Source organism: Cnephaeus nilssonii (assembly GCF_951640355.1).
Source record: "Cnephaeus nilssonii genome assembly, chromosome: 20".
NCBI classification, from domain to species: domain Eukaryota; kingdom Metazoa; phylum Chordata; class Mammalia; order Chiroptera; family Vespertilionidae; genus Cnephaeus; species Cnephaeus nilssonii.
The window spans coordinates 49,853,428-49,871,049 of record NC_137091.1 but is presented as its reverse complement, the minus strand read 5'-3'; the positions used below and the strand labels follow the sequence as shown (position 1 = coordinate 49,871,049).

General features: G+C 63.2%; 2 protein-coding genes across 3 annotated transcripts; one reads left to right on the top strand and one right to left on the bottom strand.

Annotated features, from left to right (window-relative positions):
* Positions 1-2,171: 2,171 nt before the first annotated feature.
* Positions 2,172-6,099, top strand: ZNF784 (zinc finger protein 784). 2 transcript variants are annotated; one of them, XR_013815211.1, is made up of 3 exons: positions 2,172-2,358; positions 3,508-5,537; positions 5,672-6,099. XR_013815211.1 is itself a non-coding variant. In XM_079800395.1 (2 exons), the coding sequence occupies exons 1-2, from the start codon at positions 2,281-2,283 to the stop codon at positions 4,402-4,404; spliced, it is 975 nt and encodes a 324-aa protein (XP_079656521.1). In that variant the 5' UTR covers positions 2,172-2,280; the 3' UTR covers positions 4,405-6,099. The 2 variants fall into 2 exon arrangements, 1 of the variants encoding a protein (XP_079656521.1); XM_079800395.1 differs by having other exon boundaries at positions 3,508-6,099.
* A 995-nt stretch (positions 6,100-7,094) lies between these two features.
* On the bottom strand, positions 7,095-17,180 carry ZNF865 (zinc finger protein 865). The gene is made up of 2 exons (XM_079800394.1): positions 17,021-17,180; positions 7,095-11,022 (listed from the first exon to the last, which is right to left on the bottom strand). The coding sequence occupies exon 2, from the start codon at positions 10,997-10,999 to the stop codon at positions 7,829-7,831; it is 3,171 nt and encodes a 1,056-aa protein (XP_079656520.1). The 5' UTR covers positions 11,000-11,022; positions 17,021-17,180; the 3' UTR covers positions 7,095-7,828.
* Between the last annotated feature and the right edge of the window lie 442 nt (positions 17,181-17,622).

Sequence of the window (17,622 nt, the reverse complement as noted above, 5' to 3'; positions counted from 1 at the left end):
GAAACCCGCCGAAACCGGTTTGGCTCAGTGGATGGAGCGTCGGCCTGCGGACTGAGGGGTCCCAGGTTCGATTCCAGTCAAGGGCATGTACCTTGGTTGCGGGCACATCCCCAGTAGGAGGTGTGCAGGAGGCAGCTGGTCGATGTTTCTCTCTCATCGATGTTTCTAACTCTCTATCCCTCTCTCTTCCTCTCTGTGAAAAATCAATAAAATTATATTTTTTAAAAAAAGATTAGCAACCGATAAAAAAAAAAAGTTTGCAATGCCCATACCAGATACATGCAGGGAACCTTAAAAAAAAAGAATGTTGAAATCAGAAAACAGCCAAAACCGGTTTGGCTCAGTGGATAGAGCATCGGCCTGCGGACTCAAAGGTCCCGGGTTCGATTCTGGTCAGGGGCATGTACCTTGGTTGCGGGCACATCCCCGGTAGGGGGTGCGCAAGAGGCAGCTGATCGATGTTTCTCTCTCATCGATGTTTCTAACTCTCTATCCCTCTCTCTTCCTCTCTGTAAAAAATCAATAAAATATATATTTAAAAAAAAAAAAAAGAAATCAGAAAACAATGTACTCCAGCCTGGCTTAGGTTCATCTTTATACCAACTCAGCCAGAAACTATGCTTTTATTTATTTATTTTAAAATATATTTTGTTGATTTTTTTACAGAGAAGAAGGGAGAGGGCTAGAGAGCCAGAAACATCGATGAGAGAGAAACATCGATCAACTGCCTCCTGCACACGCCCTACTGGGGATGTGCCCGCAACCAAGGTACATGCCCTTGAGCGGAATCAAACCTGGGACCCTTCAGTCCGCAGGCCAACGCTCTATCCACTGAGCCAAACCGGTCAGGGCAGGAAAGTGCAATCTTATCCTGTTCCCAGAACGAGGAGAAACAGGGAATTTGGGGATGGTTGTCATTTTCAGGCATGTCCGACACTGTCCTGCCACCAAAACCGTGTAGGGGTGCCCCCAAGGCCTTCCCCGTCTCTTTTCCCACGGGGTTCTCACAGCACCCGACCGTGTCATACACGAGCAGGGGGCACGTGGGCCGGAGGAGAGTGGCAACTTCTCCGAAGTCACAGCCAGGCCGCGGAGGAGTTAGTGGGTGACCTAGAGGCCGGCCCTGTCCCAGGTGCTGCCTGTCTCTTCCCAGACTTCACACCAGTCCTCGGCTCTGAGCTACAGCCCCGCCCACCAGTGCTGGTGTTTGCAGAATCTTTCTGGAAACAGACGTGAAAATCCTTCCATCTGTAAATTTAGCTTCACTGCGTGACCCCGAGCCATGCAGAGCAGGCCTGTGGTCGGCAAACTCATTAGTCAACAGAGCCAAATATCAACAGTACAAAGACTGAAATTTCTTTTGAGAGCCAAATATTTTAAACTTAAACTTCTAACGCCACTTCTTCAAAATAGACTCGCCCAGGCTGTGGTATTTTGGGGAAGAGCCACACTCAAGGGGCCAAAGAGCCGCATGTGGCTCGCGAGCCGCGGTTTGCCGACCACTGGAGCAGGTGACGACAAAAACATGCCATGGGAGCACCAGCAAGGTTATTCAATTCTGGCGAGGGTCAGCTGACAGCCAGAGCCCATTAAGCTGGTGAAAAGGAGAACTCCTAGCCTGGCCGGTGTGGCTCAGTGGTTGAACGTGGATCTAGCAACCAGGAGGTCACGGTTGGATTCCTGGTCAGGACACATGCCCAGATTGTGGGCTCCATCCCCAGTGTGGGGTGTGCAGGAGGCAGCCGATCCATGATTCTCTCATCACTGATGTTTCTCTCTCTCTCTCCCTTCCTCTGAAATCAATAAAAATATATTTTTTAAGAGAAATTGGCACCCCTAACGGGTTTGGCTCAGTGGATAGAGCGTCAGCCTGCGGACTGAAGGGTCCCAGGTTCGATTCTGGTCAAGGGCATGTACCTTGGTTGTGGGCACATCCCCAGTGGGGGGGGCGGGGGGTGTGCAAGAGGCAGCTGATCGATGTTTCTCTCTCATCGATGTTTCTCTTTATCCCTCTCCCTTCCTCTCTGTAAAAAACCAATAAAATATATTTTTTAAAAAGAGAGAGAGAAATTGGCAGTCCCCCAGCGTCCCACGCTGGCTGTCTGTGTGTGTGTGTGTGGGGGGGGTGGGGGGGTGGGGGGTAGGTGACAGGTGGGGCTACTCAGGCTACCTGAAAGCCCCACCCACCCCAGTGCGCCTGCGCGGTGGCTATGACGCCAACGCGAGCCACGCCCCCTTCCAGGGCGACCGCAGGCCAAGGGGGCGGGGCCTGGGCACAAGATGGCCGCGGAGCGCCCGGAGCCCCAGAGTCCGAGCTCAGCGGCCCGGGAGCCGCGCTCCCCGGAGCTGCCAGACCTGGTGCGAACGAGAAGGGGACCTGGGCGAGCGGCTCCCGGCGGGAGGAGGCCGCGGGGCCGGGGCGGGGCCGGGGCGGGGCCTCTGAGGCTGGGCGGGGGAGGGATTTAGAGCCGTGGCCTGGGGGCGGGGTTTCTCGGGTTGAGCTGGGGGCGTGGCCTGTGGCGGAGCCTATGGTGGCGTTGGGGCGGGGCTTAGCGGGGCGGGGCCTGGAGCACATCTGGGCGGGGGAATGGGTCCAGGTATTGAATTTGTCCAATTAGGGGGCGGAGCCTTCAGAGGGGCGGGTTCTCCACGAGACTGTGGGGCTGGTGGGCAGGGGTGGAGGGCTGGGAAGGTGATCTTGGGGCACCCACGTTGGCGCGGGGGTGTGATTCTCTGTAAGGGCCTGGGTGATGGAGAAATCACTGCTCCAGGGGGCTTTGAGACCTCTCTCAGGTCCCCCCACTCGGGACTGGAGAGTGAAGACATTCATTCATTCATTCATTCATTCATTCTTTCAACACACATTTGCTGAGCTGTTTGCTTGGGGTTCATAGATGGGTAGATGAGGGAGGCAGCTGAGGACTGCTCGCCTGCAGCTTGCAGCCTGGAGGGGGAGAGAGGCGCGGAGGAGATGGATTGCGCAGAGTTCCAGAAAGGAAATCAAGACGGGGTGGGGGTGGGGGAGCTAAATTTAGACGCGAGCAGTCAGCTGCGTGCCGGCCTCTGTTTACACCGGGCCCGCGAGATAAGCAGGAGCAGGTGGCGGCGGGTGTGCCTAGGCGGTCTGGGGGTTGAAGCGCAGTTGGAGCCACACGGAGCGTTTTGAGCGGGAACTGACTTGATCCTGTTTCCATGTTCAAAAGGTCATTCGGGCTGTTGGCGAGATGGGCTACGAGGAGCGGGCCAAGCACCGAGGGCCCGTTCAGGAGCCCTTTTCAGTGGAGGCCGGGCAGGGCTGCGGTTAACTGGGGGGGGCGGGGGGGGGGCGGAGAGGCATGGCTGGCTCCTAGTCTGGCCGGGTGGGAGGGGAAGTCTTGATGGGGCTAGAGCAGGACCTAGAATGGAGGGGTACAAAGGAGAGGAGGCTTTCAAGAAGTGGGGCGTGTTGAGGGGGGCCTGGAGACAGGGTCCACAGGCTCCTCTCTTCTCCCCCCGCCCCCACCCCAGGTCCTGGTGCCCGAGGACGGCAGCCCCGCCACGCCCCCGCCCGCCCTCATTGAGATCCAGGTGGTGAAGGTGACGGACACCACCCCGCTGCCGGAGCCCCCGGAGCCGGGCTCCCTCCACTGTGCCTTGTGCCCCGCCGCCTTCCGTCTGGTCTCCGAGCTGCTGTTCCACGAACATGGCCACCTGGCCGGGGCCGAGGGCGGCGGGCGGGGCGCGGACCCCAGCCGGTGCCACGTGTGCGGCCACAGCTGCCCGGGCCCCGCCAGCCTCCGCGCGCACTACAGCCTGCACACGGGCGAGCGCCCGCACCGCTGCCCGCTCTGCCCCCGCGCCTTCCGGGCGCTGGCGGCCCTGCTGCGGCACCAGCTCCGGCACGGGGCGGCGCCGGGAGCCTCTCGGAGGCCCCCCGAGGCGGCAGCGGTGGCCACTCGGGGACAGGCCCCCCCCGGGGTGCCCCCGGAGCGGTCCGAGGCGGTGACGGCGGCGGCGGCAGGCGCGGCCGCGGGGAAGCCGTTCGCCTGCCGGTTCTGCGCCAAGCCGTTCCGCCGCTCCTCGGACATGCGCGACCACGAGCGGGTGCACACGGGCGAGCGGCCCTACCACTGCGGCGTCTGCGGCAAGGGCTTCACGCAGTCCTCGGTGCTGAGCGGCCACGCCCGCATCCACACCGGCGAGCGCCCCTTCCGCTGCGCGCTCTGCGACCGCACCTTCAACAACTCCTCCAACTTCCGCAAGCACCAGCGCACGCACTTCCACGGCCCGGGGCCCGGGCCCAGGGACGCCGGGAGCCAGCCGGCGGCGGGGGCCGAGGGGCCCGGGAGGGGGCGTGGGGCGGGAAACACGCGGGAAGAGGGGCGTGGGGAGACGGCGACCATGAAGGCGAAGGTCGACCAGTAGGCTGGTCACCATGGGCGGTGGGCGGCGGGCCGCAGGGGGAGGGGTCGGATGGGACCAGGAGGCAGGTGACAGAAGAGGGAAGACTGGGGGAGGGCAGAGGGACAGCCACGTCCAGGGCTCCCACAAGCCCACGGGGCAGCCCACTGGATGTCCAGCTAAATGCCAGGAGCACAGCTGAACGTCTGGCCCTCTGCCTGCCTGTTGGGTGGAGTTTGTGCGGGACAGAGCCTGCGCCCTCCGCAGGTGCAGCCAGGGCTGAGGGGACGGGCTGATGCGGGGTCCATCCCAGTGTCCCTGGCCAGCCCTTCATCGCTGAACCCTGAACTGTCTTGGGGCCGAGGGTGGGCCAGGATGGAACCCTTTGCCTACCTCACTGGTTGCACTGAACATGGGAGCCGCCATAAAGAGCCGCCAGCCAGGTCCTCCATAAAGAGACTGGAAACCCACCACCTCAAGCCAGGGGGTCCCCAAGTCATTGACTAGAGCACTTGAGCCTCCAGAATTCAGCCTGACCGACCGTAAGGATCTCGGCTCCAAGAGCTGCTGTCCCTGTCCCCATGGTTGCTCCCCACTTAACCCACCAGACACCTCTTCGGGGCAACTGAAATCCAGGCAGCAAACGCCCCCTCCCGCCCAGCTCCTAGAGCCTTAGTCTCAGCCCACCCCCACCCAGCTCTCCGGACGCCTCAGGGTTCTCTAATCGCCGCTCCCGATCTGAAGCCAACAGCTCACTGACTGCCCCCCCCCCCCCCCCCCGGCTGCCCCAAGGCCCGCGGATAGCCAGCGCGCGGCAGCTGTGCCCTGGGAGCGGGGCGAGGGGAGGACTTGGGAGCGGGAGGTGGGCGGCCTGCAGTCCGATCCTATTAAAGGGCTTTCGGAAGGGTCGCTCCAGGTCGGTCTTGTGTTTGGGTTATCTGCGCGGGGAGGGGGGGGGGCTGGGGGTCAAGGGGCCACCAACAGGGGACTGCAGCGCACCTTTCCCCAAACCTCCTCAGGGCGGGGTGGACGGCGTCTGGCTGCGCAGAGCGGTGTGGGTGCAGCCATGGGAAGGGACCCCTGTGATCAGTAAGAAGGAAGGAGAGCCCGGGTTCGCTCACACTCCTGCTCCCCCAGCGCTCCCCAGGAGAGAGGAGGTGCCCGTCATAACGTGAACCCCACTTTCTTTTCCCCAAAGCAATGCCTGCATGTCCTCTCCCGACACCTGGGTGGAAGCCTGGGCCTGTCGCTTGAGCCTTCGCCCTCATCCGCTATCTAATCCCTTTCCAAGGTCCTGCTCCCGGCCCAGTGGCATTCCTTCGGGACCCGAATGCTCCTTGGCACCATCACTGCTCACAGACCACGCCAGTGAGGCCTCGCCTGGGGATAACCCAGCAGCTGCCCGGCCTCCATTCTCCATCCCACGGCCGCATGCCTCCTGCAGAACCACAGATCCGCCCGTCTCCAACCCGCAGCGCCTCCCGGCTCTGAGAAGGGGTCGCCAGCCTGGGTGCCTGCTGGGCGGAGGGAAATGAGGCGGGCGGGGGCTCAGAGTTGGGGTTGGGGGAGTGGGGCCCACTGACAGATTGGAGAACTGGTGCCCCATCTGCATGGCTCCTGCGCTCTGAAGGAGGCAGGCTGGGCCAGTGGCGTCTCCATTTCCCAGCAGCTCATATGATGTAAAATGTTCTGATTTTCAAATGCTGGTAACCAAGTCCACATTCTTGTGTGTTTCTTTGTTTTCAGTCTATTTTTACTGATTTCAGAGAGGAAGGGAGAGGGAGAGGTAGAAACATCAATGATGAGAGTCATTGATTGGCTGCCTCCTGGACCGAGTCCACAACCCAGGCAGGTGCCCTGACCAGGAACCAAACTGCGCTGATGCCCAGTGGACGCTCAGCCACTGAGCCACGCCGTGGGGCTGTTTGGTTTTGTTTTCATGCATAGGCTAATCAGAATGTGTCAGGGGCGTGGACCAGGATGGCATTGGCCACCTTCCAGAGCTCCTTCGGGATCACCTTCCCACACCCCAACCCTCCCACATGACATAATCTATTTGAAACTCTCCAGGATGGCGAGGTTTGGCCAGACACGCTAACCCCACCCCTGGCATCCTTGGCCCCCGGCACCTGGCCTCATGTCATGGCTCAGGAGTCGCTGTCTCCGCCCGGAAGCTGGTTCGGCCCTTGAGTCTGGTCAGGTGACTCCTCGGTGCTCCCTCAGCCTGTGTGTTTCAGTGAGCTGCTCCACATCCGGTGACTGCTGAGCCCGGGACACTGGGTCTTGGGCATGACAGCATGGCGGCCCCTTCCAGTGTGTGTGTGTGTGTGTGTGTGTGTGTGTGTGTGTGTGTGGTGTGTCAAACTAGACTCGCCTGGCAGGCAGTGCCCCCACCGGCTTTGTCTCCGTCCCACACGGCGGCTAATGGGGCAGCAGGGCCAGCTCGGCCCGACCCCGCCAGGTATATCCTTGGAGCCCGCTCCTCCAGGACCTCAGCCTCCTCTGACAAAGGGGAAACCACGTGCACGTCTCTCACTATCCTGAGAAGCCAAACAAGGGCTGTGAAGGGCTTTGGAACGAACGCCCCCAAATTACCCCGGAGAGGCAGGCGCCGTGAGCAAACTGTGACTCCACACGGGGCCAGAACACACAACGGCTGGCCAGGACTTCTCTCCCGTCTCTCCCGGGGACGAGGGGCCGTTTCCCGGCGCCCAGCAAAGCGGCACTGCTGGCTGTGAGCAGACACCATGGTCCCTGGAAGCGGAAGGAGCCTGGGCGGGCTGGCGCTTCCCGAGAGCGAAGTACCTGTCTCGGGTGTGGGGATCCCTCGGTAATCCCAGGGCGTGAGGAGAGGCAGAGGGCGCGGGGGGGCGGGGTGAAGGGTGTGGGAGAATCAAAGTCCCGGGGAAGCGAGTGTGCTCGCCCTCCCTTCGCCAGCACCCGACCCCGAACCCCGGCTCCCGGAGGTGAGGAAGGACTCCGCTGCCCTGGCGATACGTTTATTGTCTCTGCTCTGTACAAGCCGCGTCTGCCCCCCGCCCCCACCCCACAACCCGAAAGGGCCCCCCGGCCCCCCGCGCCCTCCCCACTCCGCTCCAATCCCGCTGTCCAGCCGGAAACCCAGGGAAGGGGAAGAGCAGCTCCTGCCCGTCTCCACCGGAGCTCGTGGGGGACCGCGCGCTGCTGGGCGGGCTGATGGGGGTTACACAACAGGTCAGACGGAGGATCAAGTTCAGTGTCAGACGGGACGGGAGGAGGGCCGGAGGGGTCCGGTTGGGAGTGACTCAGCCTGGGGTTTGCACAGCCGGGCCCGGGAGGAGGCCGGGCTGCCTGAAGTTCTGGAGGATGGAGGGAGACAGCGCGGAGGCGGCAGTCTGACCGGCGGCCGGGGAGGGGCGCGTCGGGACGGGGACATCTGAGTGCGGTGGCACCTGGGGAGCCGCCCAGGTCAGGCCTCCTTCCCGGCCAAGGGGCCGGCCCCTGCTCCGGGCCCCGCCAGGCCCTCGGCCTTGTGCGCCAGGCGGTGTTTCTTGAGGCCGTAGGTGTTGGAGAAGCCCTCGCCGCAGGAGGAGCAGCGGAAGGGCCTGCCGCCCTGGTGGGCCGCCAGGTGCTTGCGGAAGTAGCCGGGATCCTTGAAGGCCTTGAGGCAGGCGGGGCAGCGCAGCTCGGGCCGCGGGGGCTCGTGCGCCCGCTGGTGGCGCAGCACGGAGCTCAGGTAGAAGAAGCCCTTGCCGCAGTGCTCGCAGCGGTAGGCGCGCTCGCCCAGGTGCAGCCGCTGGTGCTCCAGCAGGTTGGAGCGGTAGCGGAAGGTCTTGCCGCAGGCCCCGCAGCGCTGCGGCCGCGCCACCGCGTGCAGCCGCCGGTGCTCCGCCAGGCTGGACGACTGCGCGAAGCGCTTGGCGCACACGCCGCACTTGAAGGCCCGCTCGCCGGTGTGCACCACGCGGTGCTGCCGCAGGTACCAGGAGCGCAGGAAGCCGCGGCCGCACACGCCGCACCGGTAGGGCCGCTGCTCCGTGTGGCAGCGCTGGTGGCGCATGAGCAGGGCCGCCTCCCAGAAGCGCTTGCCGCACACCGGGCAGCGGAAGCCGCGCTTCTGCCGGTGGCTGCGCCGGTGCAGGAGCAGGTCGTAGGCGCCGGCGAAGCTCTGGCCGCAGAGCCCGCAGCCCAGGGTCCGCCGCACCAGGTGCACGTACTTGTGAGTGACCAGGCCCAGGAAGTGCTTGAAGCTCTGGCCGCAGGTGGCGCAGCTGAAGCGCTCGGGGCCGGAGCTGGCACCCCCGGCGCCCCCGGCCCCCGCCGTGCTGCCAGCGTCATCGCCCCCGGACACCCCTGCCAGCGCCGCCACGGCCGCCCCCACCTCCCCGGCCAGCCCGTTGTCCAGCATGCTGGCTGCCTCGACGGCGCCGCCAGAGCCGTCGGCGGGCTGCTGGCCGCCAGCCGCCGGCGGGAGCAGGCGCTCGGGGGCGGCCTGGTGCACCAGCTTGTGCCACATGAGGTTCTCAATGAAGCCGAAGGTCTTGCCGCAGGCGTCGCAGCCGTAGGGCTTCTCCGTCATGTGGGCTTCCTTGTGGCTCATGACGTGGAAGAGGTCGGGGAAGTGCTCGCCGCAGTCCGAGCAGGCGTAGCTCAGGCCCTCGGCGGCCCCCGCGGCCGCGGCCGCAGAGCCCGGGCCACAGGCCCCGGGCGCGCCCTGGGCGGCGGGGAGGCCGGCGGCCCCGGCCAGGGCGCAGGGCAGCTGCAGCCGGTGCACTTGGCGGTGGCGCGTCAGGCTCTGCGGGTAGCCGAAGACCTTGCCGCACAGCTCGCACTTGTAGGGGCGCTCGCGGGTGTGCACCACGTGGTGCTTGCTCAGGTGGAAGGACTCGCGGAAGCGCTTCCCGCACACCGGGCACTGGTGCGGCTTCTCGCCCGTGTGGATGCGCTCGTGGCGCTTCAGGGTCTCGCGGCGCCCAAAGCCACGCCCGCAGATGCCGCAGCAGAAGGTCTTCCCGGGGCCACCGGCGGCCGTGCCAGCCGCCCCGCTGGTCCCCGCGCCGAGCAGCAGCGGGTGCGCGCCCAGGAGCGGCATGGGCACGGCCCCATACACCACGGCCGCCGCGGCCGCCGCCGCCTTCTCGGTGTCTGTGGCGGGGGCGTCGGGCGGCAGCAGGTAGGGGCCCGGGGGGAAGGCGGGCGCGGGCTGCGGGACAGCCGCCGCCGCCGCATCCTTGGGCGCATCGGCCACCCCGCCGGGGGCGACGGGTGGTGCGTGCGCGGCCTTGTGGCGGAGCAGGCTCTGCGGCGCCGAATAGGACTTGCCGCACAGGTCGCAGGGGTACACGGGCCGGGGCCCCGCCGCGCCCGCGTGCGCCGCCTGGTGCTTGAGCAGGTAGGCGGCGTCGCGGAAGGCCTTGCCGCACACGCCGCAGGGCAGGCGCAGCAGGTCGGCCGAGTGCGTCTTCACGTGGCGCTTGAGGCTCTCCCTGCGGTTGAAGCTCTTGCTGCACACGGAGCACGAGAAGGGCTTCTCCCCGGTGTGGATGATCTGGTGCTGGTGCAGGTGGCTGGGCTTCTTGAAGACTTTCCAGCAGAGCGGGCAGGCGAAGGGGCCCTCGCCGCCACCCGCCGCCGCAGGGGGAGGGGGCGCCCCCACGCTGGCCGGTGCGCCAGGGACTGCGTTTCCGTCCACGGAGGGGGCCGCAGCGGCGGCGGCGGGGGCGGCGGGCGTGGTGGGCGGAGGGCCCGCCGGGATCGAGGGGGGGACGCCGGCGGCAGGGGGAGCCGGCAGACCCAGCGGCGGGAGGGCCACAGCCGGCTGCGGCGGGACCCCGGTGGCGGGCGGGGCGTCCTTGTGGCAGCGGCGGTGGCGGATGAGGCTGGAGACGTGGTTGTAGGTGCGGCCGCAGACGCCGCACTCGTAGGGCCGCTCGCCCGAGTGGACCAGCATGTGCTGCACCAGGTGCGAGGACTGCTTGAAGGACTTCTGGCACACGCCGCACGGGAAGCGCCGCTCCATCAGGTACTTCAGCCTCCGGAAGTAGCCCTTGTCGTCCTTGGTGGGGTCGCAGGGCGCCCCCGCCACGGGTCCCGGCGGCGTCTGTGCGGGGGCGGGGAGCGGCCCGGGGGTCCCGGTGGCAGTGGCCAACCCGGGCGTCACCCCTGGCCCCGATGCGGGTCCTCCCCGCTTCAGGTTCCCAAACAGGTGCTGGTGTCCCGAGAGGTCCACGATGCCCCACTGCGGGGCGGGGAAGGCAGCGTCAAAGAGGGGGGGCGGGGGCGCCCCGAAGGCGGGCGGCAGGGGTGGGTCGGGCTTCTTGGCTTGGGAGGAGGTCGAGGAGGAGGAGGAAGAGGAGGAGGAAGAGGAGGAGGACGAGGAAGGCGTCTCGGCCTTGGGCTTGAAGGCGGCCTGGGGCGGGTAGTCGTACTGGGGCGGCGGGGGCTGCGGCGGGGGCTGCGGCGGGGGCCCGGGGGTGCAGGGCAGGGCGGCCACCGCCTTGGCGTGCTCCCCGTACAGCTCCATGGGCTCGAAGCGCTGGTGGTTGAGGAACTCCAGGAAGTCGAAGGGGTAGCTCTGGAAGTGCACCCCGTCCTCGCCCCCGAGGCCGCCCCCCGCGCCGCTGCCCGCGTTCGCCTCCATCTCAGCCGGTGGGGGTGCGAGACCTTGCGGAGAGAAGGGTGCACTGAGCAAGCAGGCAGGCGCGGGGTCTCCGCCCGCAAAGGGGTGTGTGCAGAGGCTCACACCCACCCCCTCTTCTCCGCGACCTCACACCCCTCTCCGTCCCCCACACCCTGTACCCCCAGTTCTGCCCAGACCCTGACCCTCCCAGCCCCTCTGGCCTCAATCCCCTTTGCAAACACGCAGGCCTCTGCTCTGTCCCCGCCCGCCCCACCCCGCCCGGCCGGCCAGTCCTCTGTCCTCAGTCCCCCAGGTTCTGACCAATCATAACAGTCGTTACTATCAGAGTGATTAAGGGGGTGCCTCCGGGGCCAGACTTGAACCTAGGCTGTGTGACCCCGGGCCGTTCCCGGACCTCTCTGTGCCTGGATTTCCGCATCCGGAAGTGCAGGTGACAAAGCCCAGCCCCACTTCCCGGGGCTGCGGGGAGCACCCAGGAACTAACAGCCACAAGCGCTCATGGCTGGTCCCGGCTCCTGAGCTCGGTAACCGGGAGGCAGTGCTGTCATCGCTGTCCTACTGGTGGGACAGTCGGCACAAGCCAGGGAACTGGATGGAGACAGTGTCGGGACAGCAGGGACACGGGGCTGGCAGAGGGAGGGCAGCCTGGCCCGGGAAACACAGCAGGAGAGGGTTCAGCTCCCGTCTCCTCCCCACTCTCCCCACTTCTGAAGGGGCTGAGCCCCTGGAGCGCAGGGGGCGTCAGGGGGCTGACAGCACTGACTGGCAGGCGCACCAGGCCCCAGAGCTGTTTGTACGTCAGTGACGTCCCTCACCTGGGCGGAGCCTGCGGCAGCCGCTCCGAGAACCCCTTCCTGCCCCCCCAGGAGGCGGCCATTCTCTGGGTGCCTCCCAGCTTCTCGGCCACCGAACTGCACTGGGGCCTGGCTCTGAGCCTTAGCCCGAGGCAGGAGTCAGTGGGCCCACCAAGGGCAGGGCCTGACCATCCATCCATCCATCCGCCGGCCCTCCCCCTCAGGTGAAAGGTGAGTACCTCCTCCCCGCCCCCCCTACCCCCGGAGGTGGTATTTTTAGCGCCAGCTCCGGGTGTCCCTGGAGGAGACCCAGCATCCATGTCCTTCACACCCTCTGGCTCGGCTCATCCCCGGGAGGAGCAAAGGCGTGGCTGACGTGGGAGCGGAAGCCTGGGGCGGACCTCAGTGGGAGACGGGGTTGGAGTGGCAGGTGGGCGCGGAGGAAGCAGGGGGAGAGGGGTGCAGAGAGGAGGGGGGAGGGGAGGGGTCGTGGGGAAGCAGCCTGCCGGGCTCACCTCCATCAGAGTGCCTTACGAACAGCTACGCTGACTGGGCACTTCCTGCAGGCCCCCGCCCTTCTGAGCCGGTGGTGCAGGGGGACTCACGGAACCCCCACACTCTACAGGACTATGGCACAGGGACCACGGCTGTCCCCACCGGACAAATGAGAAGACAAGGCCTAGAGAGGTCAAATGGCTTGTCCAAGGTCACGGAGTGAGTCTGTGACTAGACCCACTCCCTCCTCCAGTAGGTTGGTTCCTGAGGGGTGGAACAGGGGTGGAGGGGGGGAGAGCCCTTATTTGGGGTGTTCTCTGGATTATCTGGGAGAGGGAGTTGGGCGCCACCCTGAGCAGACAGAACAGTGATGTGGTGAGCCTGTGCCCTCTGCCCCGTATCTCAAGACTCTCTCCTGCCTCCGTCAGGTCTCTGCTCTGATGTCACCTCCACCTCAGCACCTGCTTTCTAGCCCCTTGTCCCGCTGCATTTTATCATCGTGGTCATTGCCACCGATTTACTGTGCCTACTTCATTTGCCGTGTGTTTCCTGTCTGGCCTTCACACCTAACAGCAAGGACTGGCCTGCCTTGTTCGCCGCGGTGCCCCGGCACCTAGCACAGTGTGGGTGCTCCATAAATATCTGCTGGTATGTGGGAATGAAACAGCACCCTCCTAAGTCACCAGTGGGCCCATGAAGAAATCACTAGGGAAGTCAGATGCATGGAAACACAACATACTCAGGGGATGCAGCTAAAGCAGTGCTCAGAGGTAAATTTATAGCTGTAAATGCCTATATTGATATGTATTTGTTGAATGAGTGAAAGAATGAGACTAAGGTGACCAGAATTCCCTCATAAAGGGAGGGGAATATTTAGCAGCATCTGAGCTGACATTGAGGTGGGTCCCCAGGAGAAGGAATCAAGGGATGGTGATGTTCTGAGGGCAAGTGGGCAGATGCTGAAGGGCTGCGGGTCAGAAAGGAGCAGGGGGTGTTCTGGGGGACAGAACTGACGAGGCTCATGATTATTCCACTGGGAAATAAGAGACATTTCCACTTTCAGGGCATCCAAGAGTTACTTTCCTTCCTTCCTTCCTTTCCATGGAGCCTTGTTTATTTTGTTAATCCTCACCCAAGGATATTTTTCCATCAATTTTTAGAGAGAGTGGAAGGGAGGGGGAGAGACACACAGAGAGAAATATCTATGTGAGAGGAACACATCGATTGGTTGCCTCCTGCACTCTCCCGACCAGGACCGAGGATCCAGCCTACAACCGAAGTACATGCCCTTGCCCAGAACTGAACCCGGGACCCTTGAGTCTGCGGCTGACACTCTACCCACTGAGCCAAACTGGCTAGGGCACGCTGGTGACTTTCTGAGGGGAGGTGTATCAGGGGAGGGTTTCCTGCAGAGGGATGAGGAGGGAAGGGTCTCAAGCGGCAGTAGTTCCATGGCAACCACAGTCACAGTCACACAGCTCATGTTTATTGTATGACCAGATGGATAGGAACCATCACCTGGATAGATCACCACAGTCCCGTGCCATTACTGGTCCCACTCCATAAGTGGGGAAACTGAGGAAAGGGGCGGTTATGTCCCATGGTCAGATAGCCAGTAAAGGGTAAAGCAGGTGTGGATTCCAAGTCTCATTGATGCCAAAACCTGTGGGCCACTCCCCTGCCACAAGCTGCCTTAGGACAACATACTAGTCTACCTAATATTAGAGTAGCATGCTAATTGACCATAACTTCACGACGCCCACCAGCCAATCAGGAGTGAGTATGCAAAATAACCCAACAAAGATAGCGGGTTAATTTGCATCCACAGGTGCCCAGCAGCTGGGGGCAGGGCAGGATGCTTGCGTCGTTGCCATGGTGACACAGGCATTCCACACCACCCCAGCTGCTTCGGGCTTCTGGGCAGCGACCGAAGGTGGAAAGGCGGCTTGGCTCTGGGCTGGAGCGGGAAGGCGCTGCCGGCAGCCAGGGGAAGGAAGGCCCATTCTGGCACGAGTCTTCGTGCATCGGGCCTCTAGTTTGTTAATAACGATAATGGTAACATCTAGTAGCATGTGACACTGAAGGAGAGCTCTCTACACACCAAGTACACGCCTAAGTCCTTTAGAGCGTCCACTGAATGAGTCTTCCTGATAATCCTAGCAATGGTTCCAACTATGAACTGTTTAACAGCGGGGGAGGCCGAGGGCTAGAGAGGTCCACGGGTCTCCTGACGTCACCCCACTCAAGGCCGCAGGGCCAGGGGTACAGGCAGGCAGCAGGACTCCAGGGCGGGCTCTTCCCCACGACATGCTGCCATTCAATACTGCCTCCAGATAAGGTCCCACTCCACCCTACACCGCAAATACTCAGAGGCTCACCAACTTCCCCGACACTGCCCCGGACCAGCCACCCACATTTACCGAATGCCAAGCGCTGTACGTGTCTTGTGTGGCTCTCAACTGAACTTCAGGACACTCACAAGGTCATTTGTAGGCAGCAGCACCAAAGCCAAACCACGTCCCTCCTCTGCCGAACCCCTGCAGGGACCCCATGTCACTCACAGGCCCTGGGTGACCTGCACAGCCACAGCCCCCAGCCTCCTGCTGCTCCTGCGGTGTGCCAGCCGCATGCCCGCCCCGGGCCTTTGCACCGGCTGCTGCTCCTGCCCGGAACGCTCTGACTCACTCCCTAACCACCTGCACATCTTCGCTCAAATGTCATCTCCCAGGGAGCCTCCTCATGACCCCTGGGACCTGTCGCCTGGGCCAGCCACACACTAATAACCATGCACGCTGCTTGTCTGTCTTGGGGTGGCCTCCCCTTCTAGAAGGGGGGCTCCATGCACACAGGATGTTTACCGTGTTCTGGTCACTGCTCTATCTCCAGGACCCAGCACAGCGCCTGTCTCCAAAATACTTGTTAAATGAGTGAGAACGCGGCTGGAAGAGGAGGGAGCAGTTTTCTCAGCCACATGAACACCAGTGGCACCCGGAGTTCAGCCTGTTAACCGTTCATCCTCGGCGGGAGGAGCTCAGGGCAATGCCCAGGGTGGGCCAGTGGTCCTGGAGGAGCAGCAACTTTTTGGAAGGACAAGACGATGACGGGACATTTTTGAAAGAGGCCTTCTTACCACCCTCTAACACCGCAGTCCCTGTAACACCATGCCCTCATCCTGCTGTATTCCCTCCACACAGATGTTTTATAACCGCCTACCCCAGTGGTCGGCAAACTGCGGCTCGCAAGCCACATGCGGCTCTTTGGCCCCTTGAAGTTTTTAGCAGAGGCCAGCTGAGGAGTACCCTAATTAAGTTAATAACAATGTATCTACCTATATAGTTTAAGTTAAAAAAATTTGGCTCTCAAAAGAAATTTCAATCGTTGTGCTGTTGATATTTGGCTCTGTGGACTAATGAGTTTGCCGACCACTGGCCTAGAGCACAAACCAGCACATGCACCCATGAGGACAGGGGGTCCTGTCTAGTTTGTTCTGTTGCATACCCCGTGTGCATGCAGTAGGTGCTCATTCAACAGCCGTTGAACAGACAAGTGAAATGCATTCTGGGCTTGGTAGAGCGGACAAAGGCCAAATAACGGATCACAATGCCCTCGCCTCCATGGCCCTCTAAGACCACACATCCTCTCCAGCCGCTCCCCCACTCCCCACAATCACGCCCGCTCAGGGCCTTCGGCTTCTCTTCCCTCTGCCTACAACCACCCCCCAAAGCTTTGCACGGCAGTGAGCTCCGCTCATTCAGGCTCTCAGAGAGCACAGCTGAACAACTGATCACGCTCCTTACTTGTTTTTGATCTGTCTCAACTGGACACTAAAACCGACAGAAAGGAGGGCTGCACCCCCTTCTTCGCAGCTGTATGGGACCCAGAACCAGCACATCCGTCCAAGGAGGGAGTGAACGGATGGCTGGGGAGAGGAGCTCCCGCCCGGGGAGACGGGGCCTCCCCCAGGGGGTCCAGGAGGATGGAGTAGGAGCCGGCTGAGGGGACAGGTTAGGACGAGGCTCTCGGTGGGGCGCTGCCCTGCGGGACAAGGACCGACCCCAGACCCGACCTGGAGAGGGATGGGTGTGAGCCGGGCTCTGCCCACCTGAAGACGGGGCTGTGGGTGAGAGCTCACCTCTAGAGGGAGCTGTTCAATGCGGGAGGGTCTGGGGGTGTTGAAAGGGGTATTTTCCCGGGGAATTACTGGGGAGGAGGGCGGTGCAAAAGATAAAAAAAGCATTCTTGGCTGCTGACCAGAAGAGAAGGTATTTTTACACCCGCGAAGGGGGCGTTGGGCGGGGGTGGTTAGGAGTTTTGGGAGCTGTGTGTGGGGGCGGAGATAATGGGGGCATTCCGTTATGAAGCACAAATGCAACCCTCTTGGGTGGCAACCTATAGGGTCTACCAAAGGAGGGTTCAGGGGCAGCCGGTCTGCGCGGGGAAGGCAGCACTGGTGGCATTTGGGGGGCTGTCCTGGGGGAGGCAATGCCGGGGGCTACGCAGAAGGAATCCTGTGAGCAGCAGTTTGGGGAGCGACACGAAAGAGGGCGCTTTGGCCGCCGTCCTACGTAGGAGCGTCAAGGAGGCAGACATCTGGGTGCTCTTAGGGGGGACCCTGGCGAGGGCCCCGCGCGAGCGGCACTGATGGGGACGTCCTGAGGACCGGAACGGGCCTGGGCGGGACCCCCCGCCCCCGCTGTCCCCGGGCCTCCAGGCCACGCGCCCCGTCACTCACCGGCGCCGGGGGTCTCCGCCGGGAGGAGGCCGAGGAGGCGGAGGAGGCGCCGCTGCTCTGGGGAGACCCGAGGGCCTGACCGGAAGTGCCGCCTCCTCCCCCTCCCCGGCAGCCCCGCGCCGCCCGCCTGCCCGTCCGCCCGGAAACGGAAGTCGCATTCGTCTCGGAGGCGCCGGCGTGGAGGAGCTAAAAGAGGCGGCGGCGGCGGCGGCGGCCGGGAGAGGGAAGTGCGCTTGCGCGCTGGCCTGGGGGCGGAGGGGGCGCAGGCCGGGGAAGCCTAGCCCACTTCCGGTGAGCGACCTGAGCAAGTGCGCCTGCGCCGTGAGCGCCCGCTCCTTAGGGCACCGCCCACCTCTCCGGTCATTGGGTTAAACCACGCCCACCGCGCAAGTCTCACGCTTAAGCCCCGCCCCCGAGCTGAATCATTTTTTTCAGGGCTTAATTACAATAAGCCCCCCAACGTCTCAAAATGCGTGCTCCTTGCCTTGGTCCCCCTGATTTTCTCCAGCTCACCCCCACCTCCAAGACCCTCCTCTCTAGAAGCCCACCTCTTCCTCCTAAGCTCCGCCCTCACGGCTTCTCAGGCCAAATCATGCCCTTAC